Source organism: Somniosus microcephalus, chromosome 5 (assembly GCF_052327205.1).
Source record: "Somniosus microcephalus isolate GS21.2 chromosome 5, FLI_Smic_1.0, whole genome shotgun sequence".
Classification (NCBI taxonomy): Eukaryota; Metazoa; Chordata; class Chondrichthyes; order Squaliformes; family Somniosidae; genus Somniosus; species Somniosus microcephalus.
Window position 1 is genome coordinate 304,996,254 of NC_140991.1, and position 20,247 is coordinate 305,016,500.

The window sequence follows — 20,247 nt, forward strand, 5'->3', positions numbered from 1 at the left end:
TGGGGGGCCTTTCTTAGACCAACAACAAAACTACTGTCAACACACTCTTCTGACGAAAGGTCATCAACCTGAAACATTGGGCTGGGTTTTTCCAACCTCGGCAGGTCCGGGGCAGCAACGTTCATGGCGTGTGGGGACCCCGCAACTGTGTTGATCCCAGCCTCCAACAAGATATTCCATTGTTGGGGCTTGTTAAGCCCGCCCTGCGGGGTTCCCGACCAATTAACAGAAGCGGATCTGATGACGTCATTTGATGACGCGTCATCAGCCGGTTTCCTTAAAGGGACCACGTCCACATTGAGTTTGACAGTTCTTCTGTCAGTGTTCAACAGCATTGAGGTGCTGCAAACACTGACAACACTGCTCAGAGGTGGATGGTTGCAGTGAGGCTCTCCAATGACTCCCTCCATATGCTTATGGAGGGAGTCACAGCAGGCAGGGAGGTTCTCTTCCCTTCCATGGGCAGAAGAGACCTCCCCAGGACACCAACGCAGCCTGGTTGCACATTGCACAGGAGGGCAAAAGCAAGGATGTCATCAGGAGTCCCTGACTGCAGTGGCACCAACCTTTCAAAGATCTCAGTGGATCACAAAATGTTACTGCAAAGCCACATTCAAACTCACCCTGCTGTGCCACACATCACATCCCCATCACTCTGCCTTCCCTACCCTACTCCTGCACATTCTTACTCACACTAACTTACCTTGCACCTCCACCCATCCCTCTCTATCTATATTATCACTTCCCCATCTCACCAGCCACCCCTCACACTCACCCTCATCTGACTGCAAGTATACCAACTGATAACACACAAGGGTAGGCACTTGAGAGGTTCAGCCAATGTCCATGTGAAGTTTCTGGTAATCTGTTGTCATACAGTGAAATCTATATTTTCAACACTGCCCCTTATTGGATAGATGTGAGCGCACCTTGAGAAGTGTCTTACTGAGTTCCAGTGAATTTTGAGACCTAACTTCCCCCCCCCCCCGCCTCCTATAGCGATGAGTGTGAAAGGAATGGCTTGGACATTAAAGGGATGCTTTATGGTGCTGGTGTGGGATGGTGTCAACCTGGCGCAGCATGAGGCAGTCAAGGTTTACAGCATCAAGTGAAGTAAATCTGGCCATGGTGATGCCATCACTGGCCTCCCAGGCCGCAATGTAGTCGAGTGCTGATGCCCTGTGTCCTGTGCAGCATCGGGTGATGGCGGAGAAGGCTGGTGGTGTTGTTGGTGCTGCTGGTGTGCCTGGTGATGTTGGTGTTGGGGCTGAGCATGGAAGGAATCAGAGGAGCAAGGTGAGATAGTTTCTAGGGCACCAATGTTGCTGGAATAGATGGCAGCTGCAGGTGAGATGATGGAAGCGATCTGTCAATGGTGAGAGAGGTTGTTCCAATGAGGTGGCACTGGACATACAGTTGGCTCTAAACACTTGCAAGCTAAAGAAATCTCTAGATGTCTTACAAATGTAGTAACCAACAGTTTCTGTGCTCTGAAACTGACCATCTGCAACATGGCATTCTTTACACCACTTCTGCAGCTGTCAGCTTATCAGATACATCAGAGCAGACTCAACTCACACCAGGGTGAACTGGCGTGTTCCCCAAACAGTGGGTAACCCGTGGGGGAGCACGTAAAATGGGAAGGAAGCCTCAAAATACCATTAAATTGGCTCTTAACAAGCCATTTAATTAGCTCAATTGTCTCCCCCGCCACTTGGTGTCCAGTCAGTTCTCCGCTGACAGGCACGACACCTGGGAGACTCGTGTGTAAGCGGGTTGACAGCGGGTTTCCTATCTGCTGTCAATCTTTGCTACTTTGACAGTAGACCCGCCTCCAAACCCGCCCTCTGAGCACTGGCAAAATCCAGCCCGTTGTCTCTCTTGCGGGCAATCCACCCCACATCTGCTCTCCCACCCCACCCTCTATGCCCCTGTTTTTAATGGAATACGATTTTTACCTTGCAGACTATTTATAATCAGCACGCAGGAAGCTTTGATTACAGGAGCACATCCTGTATTGAAATGATTTGCATTTTGTACCTTTGGTAGATTTGCCAAAAGCTATAAAATTGTTTCTGTTTTTATAACTTTTTAATCCTTGATCACGATCTTTCCATCACTTGTTTTATTTATACAACAGTTAAAATCTATGCTTTACATTTCTATTCCCCAGTAACATTTCTCAAGGCCAAATGCAGGATTTTGAGTAACACCTCACCAATTAGCTTTACTGCTCCTCTTTCTCCCAGTTTCAAACAAACATTGCCTGGCAGGCCAGACATATTCACAATACCTAAATGCACTGCTAGCTGCCATTGACATAGAATACCACTCACCCCGGCTTATAGCGGTCTTTTATTATTTGTATTTAGTCCCCTAAAGATGACGGTTTTCAATTTTATTCTTGTCCACCCTGCCACCTGATCCAGCTGTGTTCACTGAGCAATAGTCCTGTTTCATTCAGAACAAAGTACAATGAAAACTTAAATTATTGGGAAGTAATCTTCTGTCTCTTTACTGCCGACAAGATTGATTTTTAATCACACATGTCATCCCCTCCATCATTGGTGACAATATACATCCCAATGGAGTAATCACTTAACACTCTCATATAATTCCTGCACAAAGCATTTAATAACTGGCCATGGAACTTCACTGTGACTCCCAATATCTCCCTCGAAACACAAAATAACTTTAAAGCCTAAGGGGGAAAAAGTTCCTTATCGTCCCATTTGGGCGCTGTTATCAGCCGTGCGCAAAGTTTAGCGCCTGGCGCTAATTATCGCTTCCGACAGCAAACTTGGCTTTTATCGCCCCTGGAGGTGATTGGAGCGCTAAATCAGGTGCTTCACACCTGTCTTAAGGCGCAAAGGCCGAGGAGCGAGGCGCTACCTCAGAGTGCTGGCGAAGCAAGGAAGGGCAAATCAAAATGAACCTGCAAAGTGCTGCTCAGTACTCAAAACTCCTTCACACAGCATTGAATCTCTCCAGAAGTCTCTCTCTCTCTCTCTCAGACTGCGTGGTGCAAAAATGTCACCGACAAAAAAAGGCAGGAAGTGGTCACCTTTAAATAGCGCTCCCCTGGTCCCTTTCTGACAGCATAACGCTCCCCTCAACCTGTCGTTGCTTGCGGCAGGTGGTAAGGCAGGGGGCGCCACTCAATATCCGGTCCGGGGCACTAACGGGGCGTTGCGCACTCAACTGACCTCACAATCTGCCGGCGCAGGAGATCGTGATGGTAGTATTTAGCGCCGCCGCAAAATGTCTAGTTAATTTCGCGAGCGGTGCAAACATCGCCGCGCCCAGGCGCTAGTTGCTTTGCGCCCAAATTCGCGCCATCTTAAGGTGCTAACGGGAGGCGCAAACAACTGAATTTTTCCCCCTAAGTGTTAGAGGAAAAATATTGAAAGAAGGGATGGTAAGTGAAATAGATTAGTGGAGTTCTTTATATTCCTTCCTTCCACAAAGAAGTTCCATATCAGAGTACAACCAATATCACTTAGGTTAGCATCCAATTCAAAAATAGTGACCCAAAACCGGAACTTCAAGAGAACTGGTATACTGTCTCTCTCAGATCCCAATTCAGAAAAAAATAACATTTGAAATTAAACTACGTGACAAAGTACAACCTATATGACCACTTCCTTACTCAGGTTTGTTAATATGCAGTGTAAGATTTATTAAAGAATCCGTCTAGGCGGTAGATGTCCCAAACCCGCGACCTCTATCACCCCAAAGACACAAGGGCAGCAGGTGCATGGGAACACCATCAGCTTAAAGTTCCCCTCCAAGTCACACACACCATCCTGACTTGGAAATATATCACCGTTCCTTCATCGTCACTGGGTCAAAATCCTGGAACTCCCTCCCTAACAGTACCTTCACCACACGGACTGCAGCGGTTCAAGAAGGCGGCTCACCAGCACCTTCTCAAGGGCAATTAGGGATGGGCAATAAATGCTGGCCTTGCCAGCGACGCCCACATCCCATGAATGAAGAAAAAAGTTTTCTTTAAACCCAGTCAGAGCCTGAAGACAACTTGAGGGAAAGAGTTTAAATGTTCCCTGAGATATTATACACAGCACTGAAGACAAGAATAAGGCAGAAATTTGATTAACTTTATATATCTATAAATATTAAAAATCTTATGTCTGCATACATTTCCTGTCTAAAAAAATCCTTACTTCCTGTTGTTATGTTTTCTTTGTTTTTTTGTCAACTTTTTCCATTAAAAATTCCTCTGTCCACATTTACAATGGCTACTGTCTATGTAAACCTCTCATGCTGTTATTACACCCTCCCTCCAGTACTGGTGCTGTTGCATCTCAATGGTGCACCTACCAACTCCTCACCTTGTCCTGTGCACCCACCAAATTTAATTCTCTGCTTCTCGAAGTGCTGTAGGTTTGCGATTTAACTATAAATAATAAAAAACCAAAGTATTATATAAAAGTAAAGGCAGAGCATATGGCTTTAAAATGAGGACATAATTACGTCTGCAGGTCCTCGTTTAATTATCCCCTGCTTTACATGAAGATTAGACTCCCTCATGCAACTCCACAGGAGATCAATTAGTTTCTATTAATTGTTCGTGATCCAAGAACCTTCTTTTAATATATAAAATGTGTTAAATGCACCTCCCTTTAAGAGTGTAATTTTAAAGTAGAAAATAATACTGAAGTGATTGAAGAACATTATGGCTCAGAATCCTGTGTGCTGTGGAAACTCTGCTGTTTATTGCAAAATGGTTTCCCCAGAACAATGCCACGCACACTTGTTCTAAAGCTGCGGTTCACAATTTTATACTCGGCAGTAACAACAGAAAACGCTGAAAAAACTCAGCAGGCCAGGCAGCATCCGTGGAGAGAGAAACACAGAGTCAACGCTTCAGGGGAGACCAAAGGCAGATTGGGTGACCGCTTTGCGGAACACCCCCGTTCAGTCCGTAAGGGGGACCCTGAGCTCCCGGTGGCCTGTCACTTTAATTCACTGCTCCATTCCCACTCGGCCCTCACCGTACTCGGCCTCTTGCACTGTTCCACGGAAGCTCAGCGTAAGCTCGAGGAACAGCACCTCATCTTCTGATTTGGGACACTACAGCCCTCTGGACTCAAAATAGAGTTCAAGAATTTCAGATCATAACCTCGGCCCCTATCACATATATATATATATTTTTTTTTATCCACACTTTTTGTTTGGCCTTTTCTTCCTCCCTCCCACATGGCAGCTGTCCTTCACTCTGCCAGCGCAATTCACACTTCATCTAGAGCCATCCTTTGTTCCTTAACTTGCCCCATTTCCACCTCCTCTCGCTTGAATATCTCTTAATGTCTCTCAATGTCTCTTAATCTCTCCTGCTTTCTATCATATCACCGACCTTCCCTTTTGTTCTTTCATCCCCTCCCCCTTTTTCCCTGCCCCTAAACTTGCTTTAAAATCTGTTACTTTTCCTGCTTTTTTCCAGTTCTGACGAAAGGTCTTCGACCTGAAACGTTAACTCTGTTTCTCTCTCCACGGATGCTGCCCTGACCTGCTGAGTTTTTCCAGCGTTTTCTGTTGTTATTTCGGATTTCCAGCTTCCGCAGTATTTTGCTATTTTATACTCGGCAGCTCTGCTTTCCCCAGTTAACTCTGCCTGTAATGATCCACACAGCTCAGGAAGCGCAAAACCACTTGTTGTGTATGTAATATGTGTGCTACTTTGAACCTATGGACAGGACTGCACTACTTGTTGGGTGTAGTGATACGCAGTACCACTCCTGGCCATAGGGGTATAAATAGTACTGTGGGTACTGATCCCCCTCAGTTCCCGCCTGTGGGCATGAAGTAAAGAGCTACGTGTAGTCCCTACCTCCAACCAGTAAAGACCTGTTTTATTGTTACTGATTAAGTCTGAGTATTAATTACTTGAACAACTCACAGACTTAACACTGGCGACGAGTCAGGTTCTTACCCTGCGGCAGTTGAAGAGAGGTTTCAAACATCACCACCCCACTAGAAGCGACAGGCTTTAGGACTCTGAAGCCTCCATCAGCGACTGACAGCTTCCAGCGACTGACAGAAGTCTTTCTGCAGTTTCCTTGTTCAACCTAGGTGGTGGGGTAAGCCGTGCAGCGTTGGCTGCAAAGACAGGGCTGGGGAAGTTGGAGAAGATAAGGGCGATCGCAATCCCTGATAAGAGCCGCGGTGAAACGCGCGAGCGGGTAAGCCAGAGCCCGGGAGGGAGCGAGCAAGAGCCGCTTCGGTCGGGAGCCACTTCGCGATCCAGCGATCGCATCCGCTGATAAGGGCAGCACTCGGGCGATCGCGGCGAAGATAAGGGCCGCACTCGAGGGCTTAAGGGAGACGGCGTCGGGGGACGGGTGAAGACCGCCAAGCGCGGGAAAACCGCCATTTTGTGGGTGGAGGACGACGGCAAGAGCGGGAAGCCGCCATCTTTGATAACAAGTAAAGAAAATAAAATCTGAGAAATTGCAAATCTACAATGCCTAAACACGGGAATATTAGCACCTTTGATAGTGACCTCGAAGATTGGGCCATATATGTTGAAAGAGTAAAAAATTATTGTAAGGCCAATAAAATTCGTGACCAAGACAAAGCTCTAACATTATTAAATTTAATGGGTGCGAAGACATACGGGCAATTGAAACACCTGTTATCACCAGATGAACCGGCGGATAAGACGTTCGATGAGATTGTTACTGTCCTGAAAGATCATCTAAACCCCACGCCGCTGATGCTAGCGGAACGATTTAAATTTTATGACAGAAGGCAGCTACAGCATGAAAGCAATGCTGAATATTTGCTGGAATTGCGTAAATTAGCGAAATATTGCCAGTTTGGAACGGGACTGACAGAGGCACTTCGAGACAAATTTGTGTGTGGTTTATTTAAACAGGATACACAAAAGCGACTGCTCGAGGAGAATGAGCTGACGCTTGAGAAGGCGGCCACTATGGCAGCAGCACACGAAGCCGCAGCGAGAGGCACGGCAGTAATGCAGCTACGGTCACCGGAGCTCAGTGCACACAAATTGGGTGTGAGTTCTGGCAAATGTTATCGTTGTGGAAAGACAACGCATGATCAGAACCAGTGTTGGTTTAAAAACCAAGAATGTAGAACTTGTGGTAGGCTTGGACATATAGCTAGAGTATGCAGGTCAGGGAAGAAGACCAGCAACAAGAAGTCACCGCAAGGAAAATACGCAAAGGTACACAAGGTGACCGAACAGGAGTCCGATTCAGACGCTAGCAGTAATGAACTGGCTAGCTTAAGCTGTAATGAACTGGCTAGCTTAAGAGTACTCAACGCTGGTAAGGGTGCAGACCTCCAGACAATTTGGGTCACTCTTCAGATAGAAGGAGTCCAAGTAAAACTGGAATTGGACACTGGATCGGCATTGACGGTCATAAATAAGAAAGATTACGGAAAGTTATTCCAATATATTCCCCTACAGGATACGGGGATTATATTGAAAACATACACGGGGCAAAGAGTGTACCCCATCGGGAAAATAGAGGTTGCAGTGGTCCACAAGGGCGAAGACAGTCAAATAATGGACTTATATGTGATATCTGAAGGAGGTCCTCCACTACTAGGACGGGAGTGGATTAGGAAAATGAATATGGACTGGCATTTCCTACAAACAATAACGAGTGAGAACTCGGTGAAGATAGTCGGCCCAGACTCTGGAACGGATGATGGTAAGCCCAACTCAGGTGCAAAAGACAAAGTTTCAGCACAGAATTCCACTGAGCAACAACAACATAGTTTAACTGTGGATTCTGAGTCTGGCAAGTCTACTGATGTGCCCATTTCTGAGGGACACCGGGCTCGAACTCAACTCCATTTCAAACTACAACAGCAATTAGAACAAATGCTTCGCCGTTTTGAGCAAGAGTTGAATGCAACGAAAGAGTTCTTTGATACAGAGTTGGAGAATCTGGAAAGACAACAGAAGCAGCTGATGGAGAAAATGGAGCAGGAGCACACAAAACGTCTGATGTCAGAGGAGTTAACGGTCAGCCAACTCCTGCATATGCTGAAGGACAGGACTCTGAAATGGGAAAAACTTGAACACGAACTTCAATATTCAAACGAAAGGGGTTCGGAGCTCTCAAAGGTTATTGGAAGAGCTGAGGTGGCAACACAGACTGAGATGACTGCAACAGAGCAGCCCTTGGATGCCAAAAGTACGCTGACTCACGTCAACGTAGAACAACAGACCGCTGAAACAGCTGCTCCGGTAGAGGGATTGAATAGTCCGATCAATCAATCTCCAAAAGAAGTTGAAGTAGTAAAATCTCAAATGTGGTCATTAGTAAACGACTTGCTGAAAGCCCAGAAAAAGCTGGATGAAGAGGTACGCATGAAGAAGTCTCTTCAGGAAAGATGTCTGGACTTGGAACAAAAGCTGGCTAACGCCCAGCTGGGTATGGAGGAAATAGAAGACCCTCTCGCTGGCCTAGATCAGGACGACACTGAATATTACTATGTCCTGTCCTGCCCAACTTGTAACTTCGACTCCCACCATACAGAAATCATGGAGGAGCACCGAAAGTCTACGGAACATCGGGAGAAGGTGGCTCTACTACGGAAAAAGGAGGAAGAGAAGGAGGAACTGCGCATGCAGCTGGCAGCTGACAGTGGAGCCCAGAGAGTCTCCAAGAAGCAGAAAAGGAAAAGTCGAAACAGAAGATGACCCATCTGAACCATTATTACCTCTACCAGATCACACACGTGGTCCCTCCGAACGGAGCCAATTCAGTTCGGAAGTTCAAACTGTTAAATCCATGGAAGGACTATTGAATGAGTCACTCCAGCAACGTGAACCGACTACACCACAGAGATTGAATCTGTGAACTGTTTTCCGCAGAGACTGAATCTGTGATCTGTTTTGACATGAAGTTATCTATGTATCTATGTTATTCTGTTATGTAAACCTGAAGTTATATATGTATATATGTTATTACGTTATGTTAAATGGGGAGATGACTGTAAAGCTAGGAAGGGAGGAATGTTGTGTATGTAATATGTGTGCTACTTTGAACCTATGGACAGGACTGCACTACTTGTTGGGCGTAGTGATACGCAGTACCACTCCTGGCCATAGGGGTATAAATAGTACTGTGGGTACTGATCCCCCTCAGTTCCCGCCTGTGGGCATGAAGTAAAGAGCTACGTGTAGTCCCTACCTCCAACCAGTAAAGACCTGTTTTATTGTTACTGATTAAGTCTGAGTATTAATTACTTGAACAACTCACAGACTTAACACCACTTTGCTGAGCTACAGAGGTGGGCTGAGCCTTTCAGACAATAGCGGCCAGAAAACATCGCTGCCTCCAGCTTTTTGTTTATATGGCCATCGAGGCATGCTACCTTCCGAGATGGCTGTGAAAATCGAGACACTCCAGAGACAACAGCACCATCTTGTTCAGTTTACTGACTTCTGCTAGCACTGGTCCTCCTGTGAGCCAGACCGAGCTAAAGTAAAGAGACTATAAAGCCTTGTGAATATTAGAAGAATGAAAAACTGTACTGAGAGATTTGAAACGAGACCCGTTTACATTGCAGTAACATTTAATCATGGAGCCACAAGGGGACCATTCAGCCCATGCTGCCTGTGCTGGCTCTTTGAAAGAGCTATCCAATTAGTCGCACTCCTCTGCTCTATCCTCATAGCCCTGCAAATGTTTCCTTTTCAAATATCTATCAAATTCCTCTTTGTAAGAAACTACTGAATACAGTACAGCACAGAAATAATGACAGAAAACGCTGGAAAAACTCAGCAGGCCCGGCAACATCCGTGGAGAGAGAAACAGAGTCAACGTTTCAGGTCGAAACCCTTTGTCAGGACTGAGAAAAAAAAGCAGGAAATGAAACAGATTAAAAGGCAGTTTGGGGGCTGGGAAATGGGGGAGGGGATGAAAGAAGAGACATTAAGAGATATTCAAGGTGAGACGAGATGGTAATAGGACAGGTAAAGAAACAGACAATGGCTCTAAATGAAGTGTGAAATGCGCTGGCAGAGTGAGAGACAGCTGCCATGTGGGAGAGAGAAAAAAAAGGAAAAGGCACAAACCAAAAGTGTGGATAAAAAATGTAATAGGGGCCGAGGTTATGATCTGAAATTGTTGAACTCGATATTGAGTCCGGAAGGCTGTAATGTGCCTAATCGGAAGATGAGGTGCTGTTCCTCGAGCTTACGCTGAGCTTCCATGGAACAATGTAAGAGACCAGGGACGGTGAGGTCTGAGTGGGAATGGAGCGGTGAATTGAAATGACAGGCGACCGGAAGCTCGGGGTCACCCTTACGGACTGAACGGAGGTGTTCCGCAAAGCGCAGCACAGAAATCACTGGCTGCTGCTGAACTTCTGAGCACAAGTAGAGTTGGACGTTTTAATTTGTTTAAACTGGTTGGTAAACTAACTGGCCTGTGAGGAATTACTTGTTTGCTAGCCAGCAATCAACAAGAACTATAACTTACAAGAACTGATCACCAATGTGTAAACCATCGAGAAACTCCCACCTTTATTGCAACCTGTGTGGAAGTCGATGGGGATTGGACTGAATAAACATCAGAAAATAAATATTTAACACTGTTCTTTGAATTGCACAGAACCTCTCTGTTGGCTTTTCATTCTGGGTGTCTGGGAATTCTGCATATGAGAGAACAGAATGGCGTAAGGGAAGAATTCCTCCTGTGCTCTAAGTATTAACAGAATTGTAACCATGCCCTTTAGAAACACCTAGTGCACAGAGGAAATCTTCATTCTGGTTCTCCATAGGTTTTAATTAACAGCTTTTCTACAATCAGAAGGGAAGCATTCGCAAAAGTAATTATTCCAGGCTATGCTTCTCCAGCACCAAAGCACTCACAGTACCTGACTCAGAAACGTTCAACAACTACCAGACAAATACTAATCAGTTTTCTTTCTGTTTTTTACTTAAGTTTTCCAGCATCTGCAATATTTTGCTTTCTTGCGGTTTTTTGTCGTCTTTGAGAGGAAGTGCTTGTGAAATATTTCTGATAGTTGCGGTCAATGCCTCGTCCAAGATTATGGGAAGGATGGGGTTGTTCAGCTCTGAATGCCGTTGCAATGAGCATCCTAGCTGAGTGACTGTTGCAAATGCAGCTGGACCCTGATGAATTCACAAGGAGTTTGCGAAGAAACGTGCTTGGATCGGGTGTTTTTACATGAATTGCAAATCAAAATAATCTGGCTGCAAATCTTTGTTTTTCTAAGTCAGGCTTCATTCAATCAAGCGTTCAGCAAGTCAGGTTGCATAAAAACAGAAAATATTAGTTGCACACATGCATTAGTCTTTTTAGAAAGCAGGGAATAACTATAAACAGTCCCCCACTTTAAAGTCATACATTGAATCCTAACCACTGGTGGGTTTGTTCACACTACCTGGTTACCTCAAATGCTCTTTCTGTGCAGTCAGTGAGACCAGCACACGATGAGTTAAAAGTTAAAACAGCTTTCTGCTGAGCATGGTTGTAAATTGTGTAAGGGGATCCTTAAAGCAAGGATATCTTCTCAGTAAAGTAAAATAGTAGAATGTGTAAGCGTCATTCAGCCATATCTGTAATGGTCTGGAATATGTCAGCTTGGTCACTTGTGTTTAGGTGAATGGGAAGAGTTTTAGGACGGCAATAAAGTAATTAGAACAGATAAGTGCCTAGTTCTTTAGTTTATGTTGTTACTCTGTTGACACATGTATATATCTTTGATGTACTATGATTTATTGGTAGTGTGCACAGAATATAGTGACCAAAGGTGAAATTTGGTATAAGAAATGTAAGGGAACAAGTGTTCAGCAGCTTATACTGGAATCATGGCTAGTGTCTCAGCAGCACGCTCTCATACTGGAATGGTGTAGTGTGAAAATACCTGTGCACTCATGCTGATTGTGGATGGCATGAGGTTTCAATAAATGATCGTGCACTGCTACAACTGAGTGCGTGTGTCAGCTGGTATTTAGCGTAACAAAATGAAAAAGAGCAAGAAAGCAGTCCAACAGTGGGAAGATGCAATTAGATCATGACTAGTTTACATAGGCAGGAAAACAGATGCAAAGGGGATTAATTTGCCCCGCAGATGTATCGTAAAGAAAAAGATGACATTTTGTAAATGTGCTCGCATCTCTTTGTAAAACGCTTTGTGCATTAATCTTATTTTGTCCACTAGGATTAAATGTTTATGCTTTAATCAAATAGGAATTTACCTGGAATTCGCTGCATTTGATTGTGTCTAGCTTGTACCTAATTTACTCGATTGGTAGATGTGGCAAATCTCCAAAATTGTTGTCAACAAAAATATTGGAAAGCAATGTATACTAAGAACATAAGAACATAAGAATTAGGAGCAGCAGTAGGCCATACGGCCCCTCGAGCCTGCTCCACTGTTCAATAAGATCATGGCTGATCTTCAACCTCAACTCTATTCTCCCGCCCGATCTCCATATCCCTTGATTCCCCTAGAGTCCAAAAATCTATCGATCTCAGCCTTGAATATACTCAACGATTCAGCATCCACAGCCCTTTGGGGTAGAGAATTCTAAAGCTTCACAACCCTCTGAGTAAAGAAATTCCTCCTCATCTTAGTCTTAAATGGCCGACCCCTTATACTGAGACTATGCCCCCTAGTTCTAGACTCTCCAGCCAGGGGAAACAACCTCTCAGCATCTACCCTGTCAATCCCCCTCAGAATCTTATATGTTTCAATGAGATCACCTCTCATTCTTCTAAACTCCAGAGAGTATAGGCCCAATCTACTCAATCTCTCCTCACAGGACAACTCTTTTATCCCAGGAATCAATCTAGTGAACCTTTGTTGCACCGCCTCTAAGGTGAGTACATCCTTCCTCAGATAAACTGTGCACAGTACTCCAAGTGTGGTCTCACCAAAGCCCTTTACAATTGTAGCAAAATGCTCTTACTTTTGTATTCCAGCCTCCTTGCAATAAAGGCCAACGTGCCAGTTGCCTTCCTAATTGCTTGCTGTACTTGCATGCTAACTCTCTGTATTTCCTGTATGAGGACACCTAAATCTCTCTGATATTCTCTATGATCATTAGCTGAATCTTGATTACCAAGTAGCTCAAAATCAACTCAAATACTCTTAACACTTTAGCTGTGAATAGATACAATGATCATACATTTCTCACAGCTATGAAGTATTTTAGCAAAGGCAATGCGAGTTCCAAATTCCCCCACTCCCAGTGAATGACAATCTAATTTGTATAACTAAAACACTCAATTGTCTATTTAGCAATTTCTTAGTAAAATCCACTAATCTGTGCCAATAGATTAAGCCAAGTGCACAGCGGGAAATATTTCTTAGCAATGCAAATACACATCAACTTAAGGAGAGCAATGGGAAAATAGATTTTTTGAGGGCAAGGCACGCATGTAATTAAAGAGCAGAATGAGGAGATCTCAATTGTCCCAGTGCTACAGACGAAGAACTGGGGCAAAATGCTGTTTCATTGGTCTGTGCAAAAATGGTTGAGGGAAGAAGCTAGAAAATGACAAACTAATTATGCAGAACCCAATTACATTATTCAGTAAACATCAATATAGTTCAAGTTCATGTAAGTACCATGACAATCAGGTAACTTTATTCCCCTTTACTGTGATCATTGTGACTGTTGAGTCTGTATGTCCCAGTTATGTTTAGGATCAATCACTGGACACAGACAACAAGAATAACTTTTAACAGGTCTTTACTATTTGAAGGTCAGGGCTGAACTGCCCAGCAAATCCTTGCACAACACTTATATACCGGTGTGGTCACCACCGGTATTACAGTATTACAATATACAGCAGCCAAGAGAAAGTAGTACATCTCTTAAGGTAGTTCTCTTAAGGTGGAACAGGTTACATACACCACAGTGACCAATTTTATTCCTTAGAACAAATCAATATTTTGAAGAAGAGGTGTTAGGAATCCTGGTTAAGGCCTTGTTACCTAAACAAATAAACTCCGAGGGGGGTGGGGGGGGGGTGCAGAATTGGAAACAGTGATGGCATTCCACAATATGCTACTTTATATAGCACGTCAGAAAGATAATTGTCATCTCATTCATATCAACGCTTATAGGCTCTGCCATGCCAGCCGATATAATTCGGATTCTATCTTATTAGAACTGAAAATACAAACAAATATATCTCCACGTCAAAGAAACAAATTACGATTAAAAATAAAATTATTCTGCATTTACTACATGTTATAAATTATAGCCAAGACCTGCAAGTGAATTTATGGCATTAAAAATTATTTGAATACTCCTCATTGGATTATAGTACTTTCATGTCATTCAATTATTGATAAACATTATTCACTGAACATTGTTTCCGGCATTAGAAACATAGAAGATAGGAGCAGGAGTAGGCCATTCGGCCCCTCGAGCCTGCTCCGCCATTCAATGCGATCATGGCTGATCATCCAAACTCAGTACCCTGTCCCTGCCTTCTCCCCATATCCCTTGATCCCTTTAGCCTTAAGAAATATATCCAACTCCTTCTTGAATATATTAATGAATTGGCCTCCACTGCCTTCTGTGGTAGAGAATTCCACAGGTTCACCACTCTCTGGGTGAAGAAATTCCTCCTCATCTCTGTCCTAAATGGCTTACCCCTTATCCTTAGACTGTGACCTCCCTGGTTCTGGACTCCCCGGCCATCGGGTTTTCCTTCCTGCATCCAGTATAGATACATAGAAGATAGGAGTAGGAGTAGGCCATATTCACCATAACACCAACATATCATAGTATATTGCTATAGTACCGGGCATAGTTACTCTCTTGATAAATGCTTGTTCAATGGTGAATACAAGGCAGTATTATAAAGGTGAATGTTAACCCAGTTTCCCCAGCTGTCGCACTGGATCACTCTTACTGCACAATTGACCAGTGGTGAGAAGTCCTGCATTCAACACGTCCAGTAAACAAAACTACGATGACATCTGGCCTTGAACTATGATCACCAATGCAAAATATCAGTTGCTTCCTCTCCCAAGCGCAGTATTTTGCTGCAAAAACAAACTAAACTCCTTGAGCAAAGAAGTTTATGTCGGTAACTTGCCATTCGAACGTTTAAACATGCAGCCAAAAAAACAGGATGATCATTCCATTTAGAGCAACCACACAGAAGTTGCCTTTGAAGCAAGCTATTTAAGAATGTAACAACATTGTACAGGTGAGCCAGTTGGAGAGGTCATTGAATCACACAGCACAGGAGGCCATTCAGCCCCTTGTGCCTGTGCCGGCTCTTTGAAAGAGCTGTCCAATTAATCTCACTCTTTAGCTCTTTCCCCACAGCCCTGCAAATATTTCCTTTTCAAGTATTTATCCAATTCCCTTTTGAAAGTTACTATTGAATCTGCTTCCACCGCCCTTTCAGGCAGTGCATTCCAGATCACAACAACTCACTGCGTAAAACAATGTTCTCCTCATCTCCCCTCTTGTTCTTTGGCCAATTATCTTAAACCTGTGTCCTGTGGTTACCAACCCTCCTGCCAGTGGAAACAGTTCCTCTTTATTTAATCTATCAAAATACCTTCAGATGTCAAACAAATTGAGCTACAAAGGGGCACGTCAGAACTTTTCCATGAACTCTGGTTCATCAAAGCTTTAGGACACTGCGTTTGAATATCTACGTCGGCAGGTGGGACCTGGTGCAGTGCTTGTTCTTTTGCTTATGGAGAAGGGTAAGGAAAGGAATGTGAGATGGGTGTTCTCCAGAACGGGGCAACCTGAGGATTTATTAACTATATTTGAATTCTCACTGTGATATGATGCCAAAGAAAAAATATCGAAACCAGCTGCTTTCTCAATGTGATATTATAAGAGCTGAATCCTTTACCTTGCCCACGTACTGAGCTTCTGGTCCTATATGTTCTTCTAAAACAAAGAATTGGTTCCAGACCCAACCACGCTTGGGACGATGATGTACTTGCTTCTCCCCCTCCAAGTGCTTGCTTTGGTTCCTTGACACCTTGATAGAGTTCTGGAGAGATGTTGCGAAACAAACAAAACCAAGGCAGAGCAGCGCAGGGCACAAGGAAAGAGTGGACGGAATTTTCATTGTGAGACCAAGTCTACTTTGATCGAAATTCCTTGGTTGTTTTCAGATGTTTTCCTAAGTGCAGCTCTGGCGCCCGATAAATCCAATATCAGAAGACAACCCGAGGAGATCTTAATACTTCCATGGTTTGACCGCCCGCTGGGGAAATGTCAGCATTTATTCACATCATCGGGAAAAAAAAACATCCATTAACCAGGATGTTGATATTCTGTCGATCTCATCAAATCTTCCTGTGACTTAACATGTTAGACCTATGGAGAAGAAAAGGAGAAATAATATTTAATCATTATAATCAGAAAAGCAAATTCCTTCCGTTGACCTGAGGCATGTGAAAAGCTACCATGCGCTTACTCTTATATGTTTGACACCCAAGAACAGATTGCAAGGTTCTATCCTGAAGCACGATAGCCAGAAACATCAATAAGAACGAGATTCTAGCAAATGCAGTGAGACACGAGTTGAGTAAAGAGAGCACCAGCCATGCTTTCAATGCTTGTTTTTTATATTTTTAATCCATTAAGGTGTCAGTACTGAGGTTTGTAAGAACATTCCACAATGTCCACTTTAGACTGTTCAGGCACGAATTATTCTCAATAACTTTTCGGTATTATTACACATTTTACCAAAGAAAGCGTGCTTTAACAAGGTGTGCTGTAGAAAGAATGCTACAATTAAATAATATGGTGAGATACAATCTAACACTGCCCTTACACAGTGAGATGCAAACATTAAGGAATCAAATGGTAAATCCCATCTACATCCCATCACCGTTATGATGCATCAACTGGAAATTTCAGAAATGGAAAGAACAACAAAGTGTATTTATATAGCGCCTTTAACATAGTAAACGTCCCAAGGCGCTTCACAGGAACATCATTAAACAAAATTTGACACCGAGCCACATAAGGAAATATCAATTCCCCAACTCGACTGCCCTCTAACTGCGCCCCCCACCAATTACCCTCACCCTCCCGATCACTCTCTGATCGCCCTCACCTCACTATCGATAGCCCTTAGCCCCCGATCACCTACCCCCCCGATCACCCCCCCGATCACATCCCCCGATCACCCCCCTCGATCACCCCCCCATTACCCCCCCGATCACCCTCCCTGATCACCCCCCCGATCACCCCCCTGATCACCCCCCCGATCACCCCCCCGATCACCCTCCCCGATCACCCCCCCGATCACCACCCCCGATCACCCTCCCGATCACCCCCCACCAATCATCCCCCCGATCACCCCCCGATCACCACCCCCGATCACCCTCCCCGATCACCCCCCCCGATCACCCCCCCGATCACCCCCCCGATCACCACCCCCGATCACCCTCCCCGATCACCCCCCCGATCACCACCCCCGATCACCCTCCCGATCACCCCCCACCGATCATCCCCCCGATCACCCCCCAATCACCCTCCCGATCACCCCCCACCGATCATCTCCCCGATCACCCCCCTGATCAGCCCCCCTGATCACCCCCCCGATCACCTCCCCCAATCACCCCCCGATCACCCCCCCGATCACCCCCCGATCACCCCCCTGATCACCCCCCCGAGCACCCCACCTGATCACCCCCCCGATCACCCCCCCACCGATCACCCACCACCGATCACCCACCCCCCGATCACCCCACCGATCACCTGATCACACCCCCCCCCGATCACCTACCCCCCGCATCGATCACCTACCCCCCCACCTCCCAACCTCCGGATTAACCTTTGGGCCTTGGGGTTGCCTGACAGTAGTTAGCCCCTGAGAGGCCATGTAAGAATTCACAATAATTTACAGTTCTGAAGATTAATTTTTTTGATTAAAGAATCCCTGGGCGTTGTGCTTTTAAATTTCCAGGGATAAAAATGGCTGTCACCACATGGCTGAAGACAAAGGACAATGCTTTGTTTAGAAAGCAATTGAATGCTATTAGCATTTGTTTGTATATCGAGTGGATACATCTAAACTGCAGAAGAGACTTTTATATCTTGAATGGGATCCGTTTAAGAACTGAATGGGTCTAAATCACTTAGCATTCTGGACAATACAGCAGTTGTATTTCCCTTTTGTTTCAGCCCAGGGAGCTCCGGAAGACACATTAACCCAGTCTAACCACTTTGAGTTAGCCAATCACAGCTTTCTCTTGTGTATTGGACCCTTTGGGCGGGGAATTTTGCACACAGCCCTTGCAGGGCAGAATGGCAGGACCTCACCAGGTATAAAGATAGCGGCTGAGAAGCTATCTCTCTCTCTTACTTCACTGTACCACAGGTGAGCAGGGTGTTCTGACTCCTCAACAAGGCAATGTAGCAGGAGTTAGGGGGTGGTGATTTGAGGGTAATTGCTAAGATTGTTTAAGTAACATTGTAGCCATTGTATCCCTCGTTTTCACCATCTGCAACCCCCTGTTATATAGTTTTACTGTAATTACTGTGTTCGTGTGGTATAGTTTATTCTTTTGATTGTAGTTTATTTAGGTAATAAAACTTGATTTTTTCTCCCATCCAAACTACTTGTCCATGTTAATATCATTAATTATAAGTTCCTCCACTCAGAACTGAAGGAGGGGTAGTGATTCAAAACCACTGTTTATAAATTGGTTTAGAGTGCAGCAGCAAAAGCCTGGTGACCAGCTAAATTACCATAAATCAGTTAAAAGAAGCCCCCCCCTTACAGCCAGCTGTGTCGGGGCAATGGATTGGTGCCTGTAACTTCCCTGAATTATTATGATGAGGTCCGAGGATGAATTTAGGATGGTCCGCTCCCTGCCTTTGTGTTCCGGTGCCAGCCGGCAACTAATCTGCAACAACAACTTGCATTTATATAGCACCGTTAATGTAGTAAAACGTTCCAGGGCGCTTCACAGGAGCGATTATCAAACAACTTTAGTGCCACTGAAGAATTGGTGCAAGTCTTTGTTGCTTTAAATCGCCAAACAAACTATTTTGAAAATGCTTCCAAATGTGAGACAAACATGTATGCAATAAAATAACAACAGAAAACGCTGGAAAAACTCAGCAGGCCAGGGCAACATCTGTGGAGAGAGAAACAGAGTTAACGTTTCAGGTCGATGACCTTTCATCAGAACTGGAAAAAAGCAGGAAATGGTTTCTCTCTCCACGGATGTTGCCTGGCCTGCTGAGTTTTTCCAGCGTTTTCTGCTGTTATTTCGGATTTCCAGCATCCGCAGTATTTTGCTATCATATGTGACATAAATCGTGCCATTCATGTAGAAAGGACTTATGAAATATACTGGGCAGCCTGATGGTGGCACTGTCCAGGAGAGTATAAATACTCGGGCACGGGCCCAGCTTGCTCAGGGACATTTTGTAAACAGGAACTAGTGAAGGATAACTAGACATCCATGTTGTGAAACAGTCGATTAAAGCCTTGTTTAATACTCTGACCAAGTGCCTCGTAGTTTTCTTACGTCAGTATGTATGCATCAAATTTGGTCAACAATATTATTTGTAGGAGTTAAGGGCAGGATTTTAACTTGGAGGCAGGTAGGGGGCTGGGGGGAGCTGGACTGCGGTCTGGAAACCCAGGAGAACGGGTTTCCCCTCAGGCCCTGCCGAGTTTAAAGGCAGGGCCCGATTCACATTCTTTTTCTCTGTTTCCCCCTCCTCTCCCCCCTGCAGCCATCCAGATCGAGAGGCTGTTGGGTGGGTAGGCCTTTGGCACCAGGCTGCAGCCGGGGAGCAGAGAGGAGGGAGCAAGGGATTGGAGGCCAAAGGAGGGGGTGGCCGGGGGCCAGGGATCAAAGGAGTTCGGGGCTGGGAGCTGGGGATTGGGAGGCCGGTAGGGGGATCGGATATTGGAGGCCTCATTGAGCGAGGGGGGGATTCGGAGGCCGGGGTGTTGGGGGGGGAGATCAGAGAAATGTTCCCTTTATGCTGCAACCCCCGTGCGGTTGGCTCACCGGCTTTTAAATAGGAAAAAACGCGCATGCGTGGTATTTTGAATAGGCCTTTAAGGGGCCGCGCAGCCCAAAAAATTAAAGGGAACATTGGATCGGAGGCCTCGGGGTGAGGCCGGGGGCAGATCGGAAGGGTGGTGGGGTATCCGATCGTGGTGGGGAAGTTGGGGGGGGGGGGGCAGCGCGGCATGTATGCTGGTTCCAGCAGTCCTCGCCTCCTTTAGCGAAACCCGGCCACCC

At 45.2% G+C, this 20,247-nt stretch overlaps 1 protein-coding gene across 4 annotated transcripts in view; it reads right to left on the reverse strand.

The window, feature by feature from the left end:
- LOC147117868 (cadherin-18-like) overlaps positions 1–20,247 on the reverse strand; it is a 1,002,068-nt gene that overhangs the window by 305,213 nt on the left and 676,608 nt on the right. For 3 of the 4 annotated variants that reach the window (XM_085989250.1, XM_085989251.1, XM_085989249.1), the window contains one exon: positions 15,873–16,345. In XM_085989250.1, coding sequence (XP_085845376.1) covers positions 15,873–16,094 — 222 coding nt within the window. In that variant the 5' untranslated portion in view covers positions 16,095–16,345. Of the gene's footprint in view, positions 1–4,352; positions 4,418–15,872; positions 16,346–20,247 lie in introns of those variants that run through there. The other variant, XM_085989252.1, reaches the window with a different exon arrangement.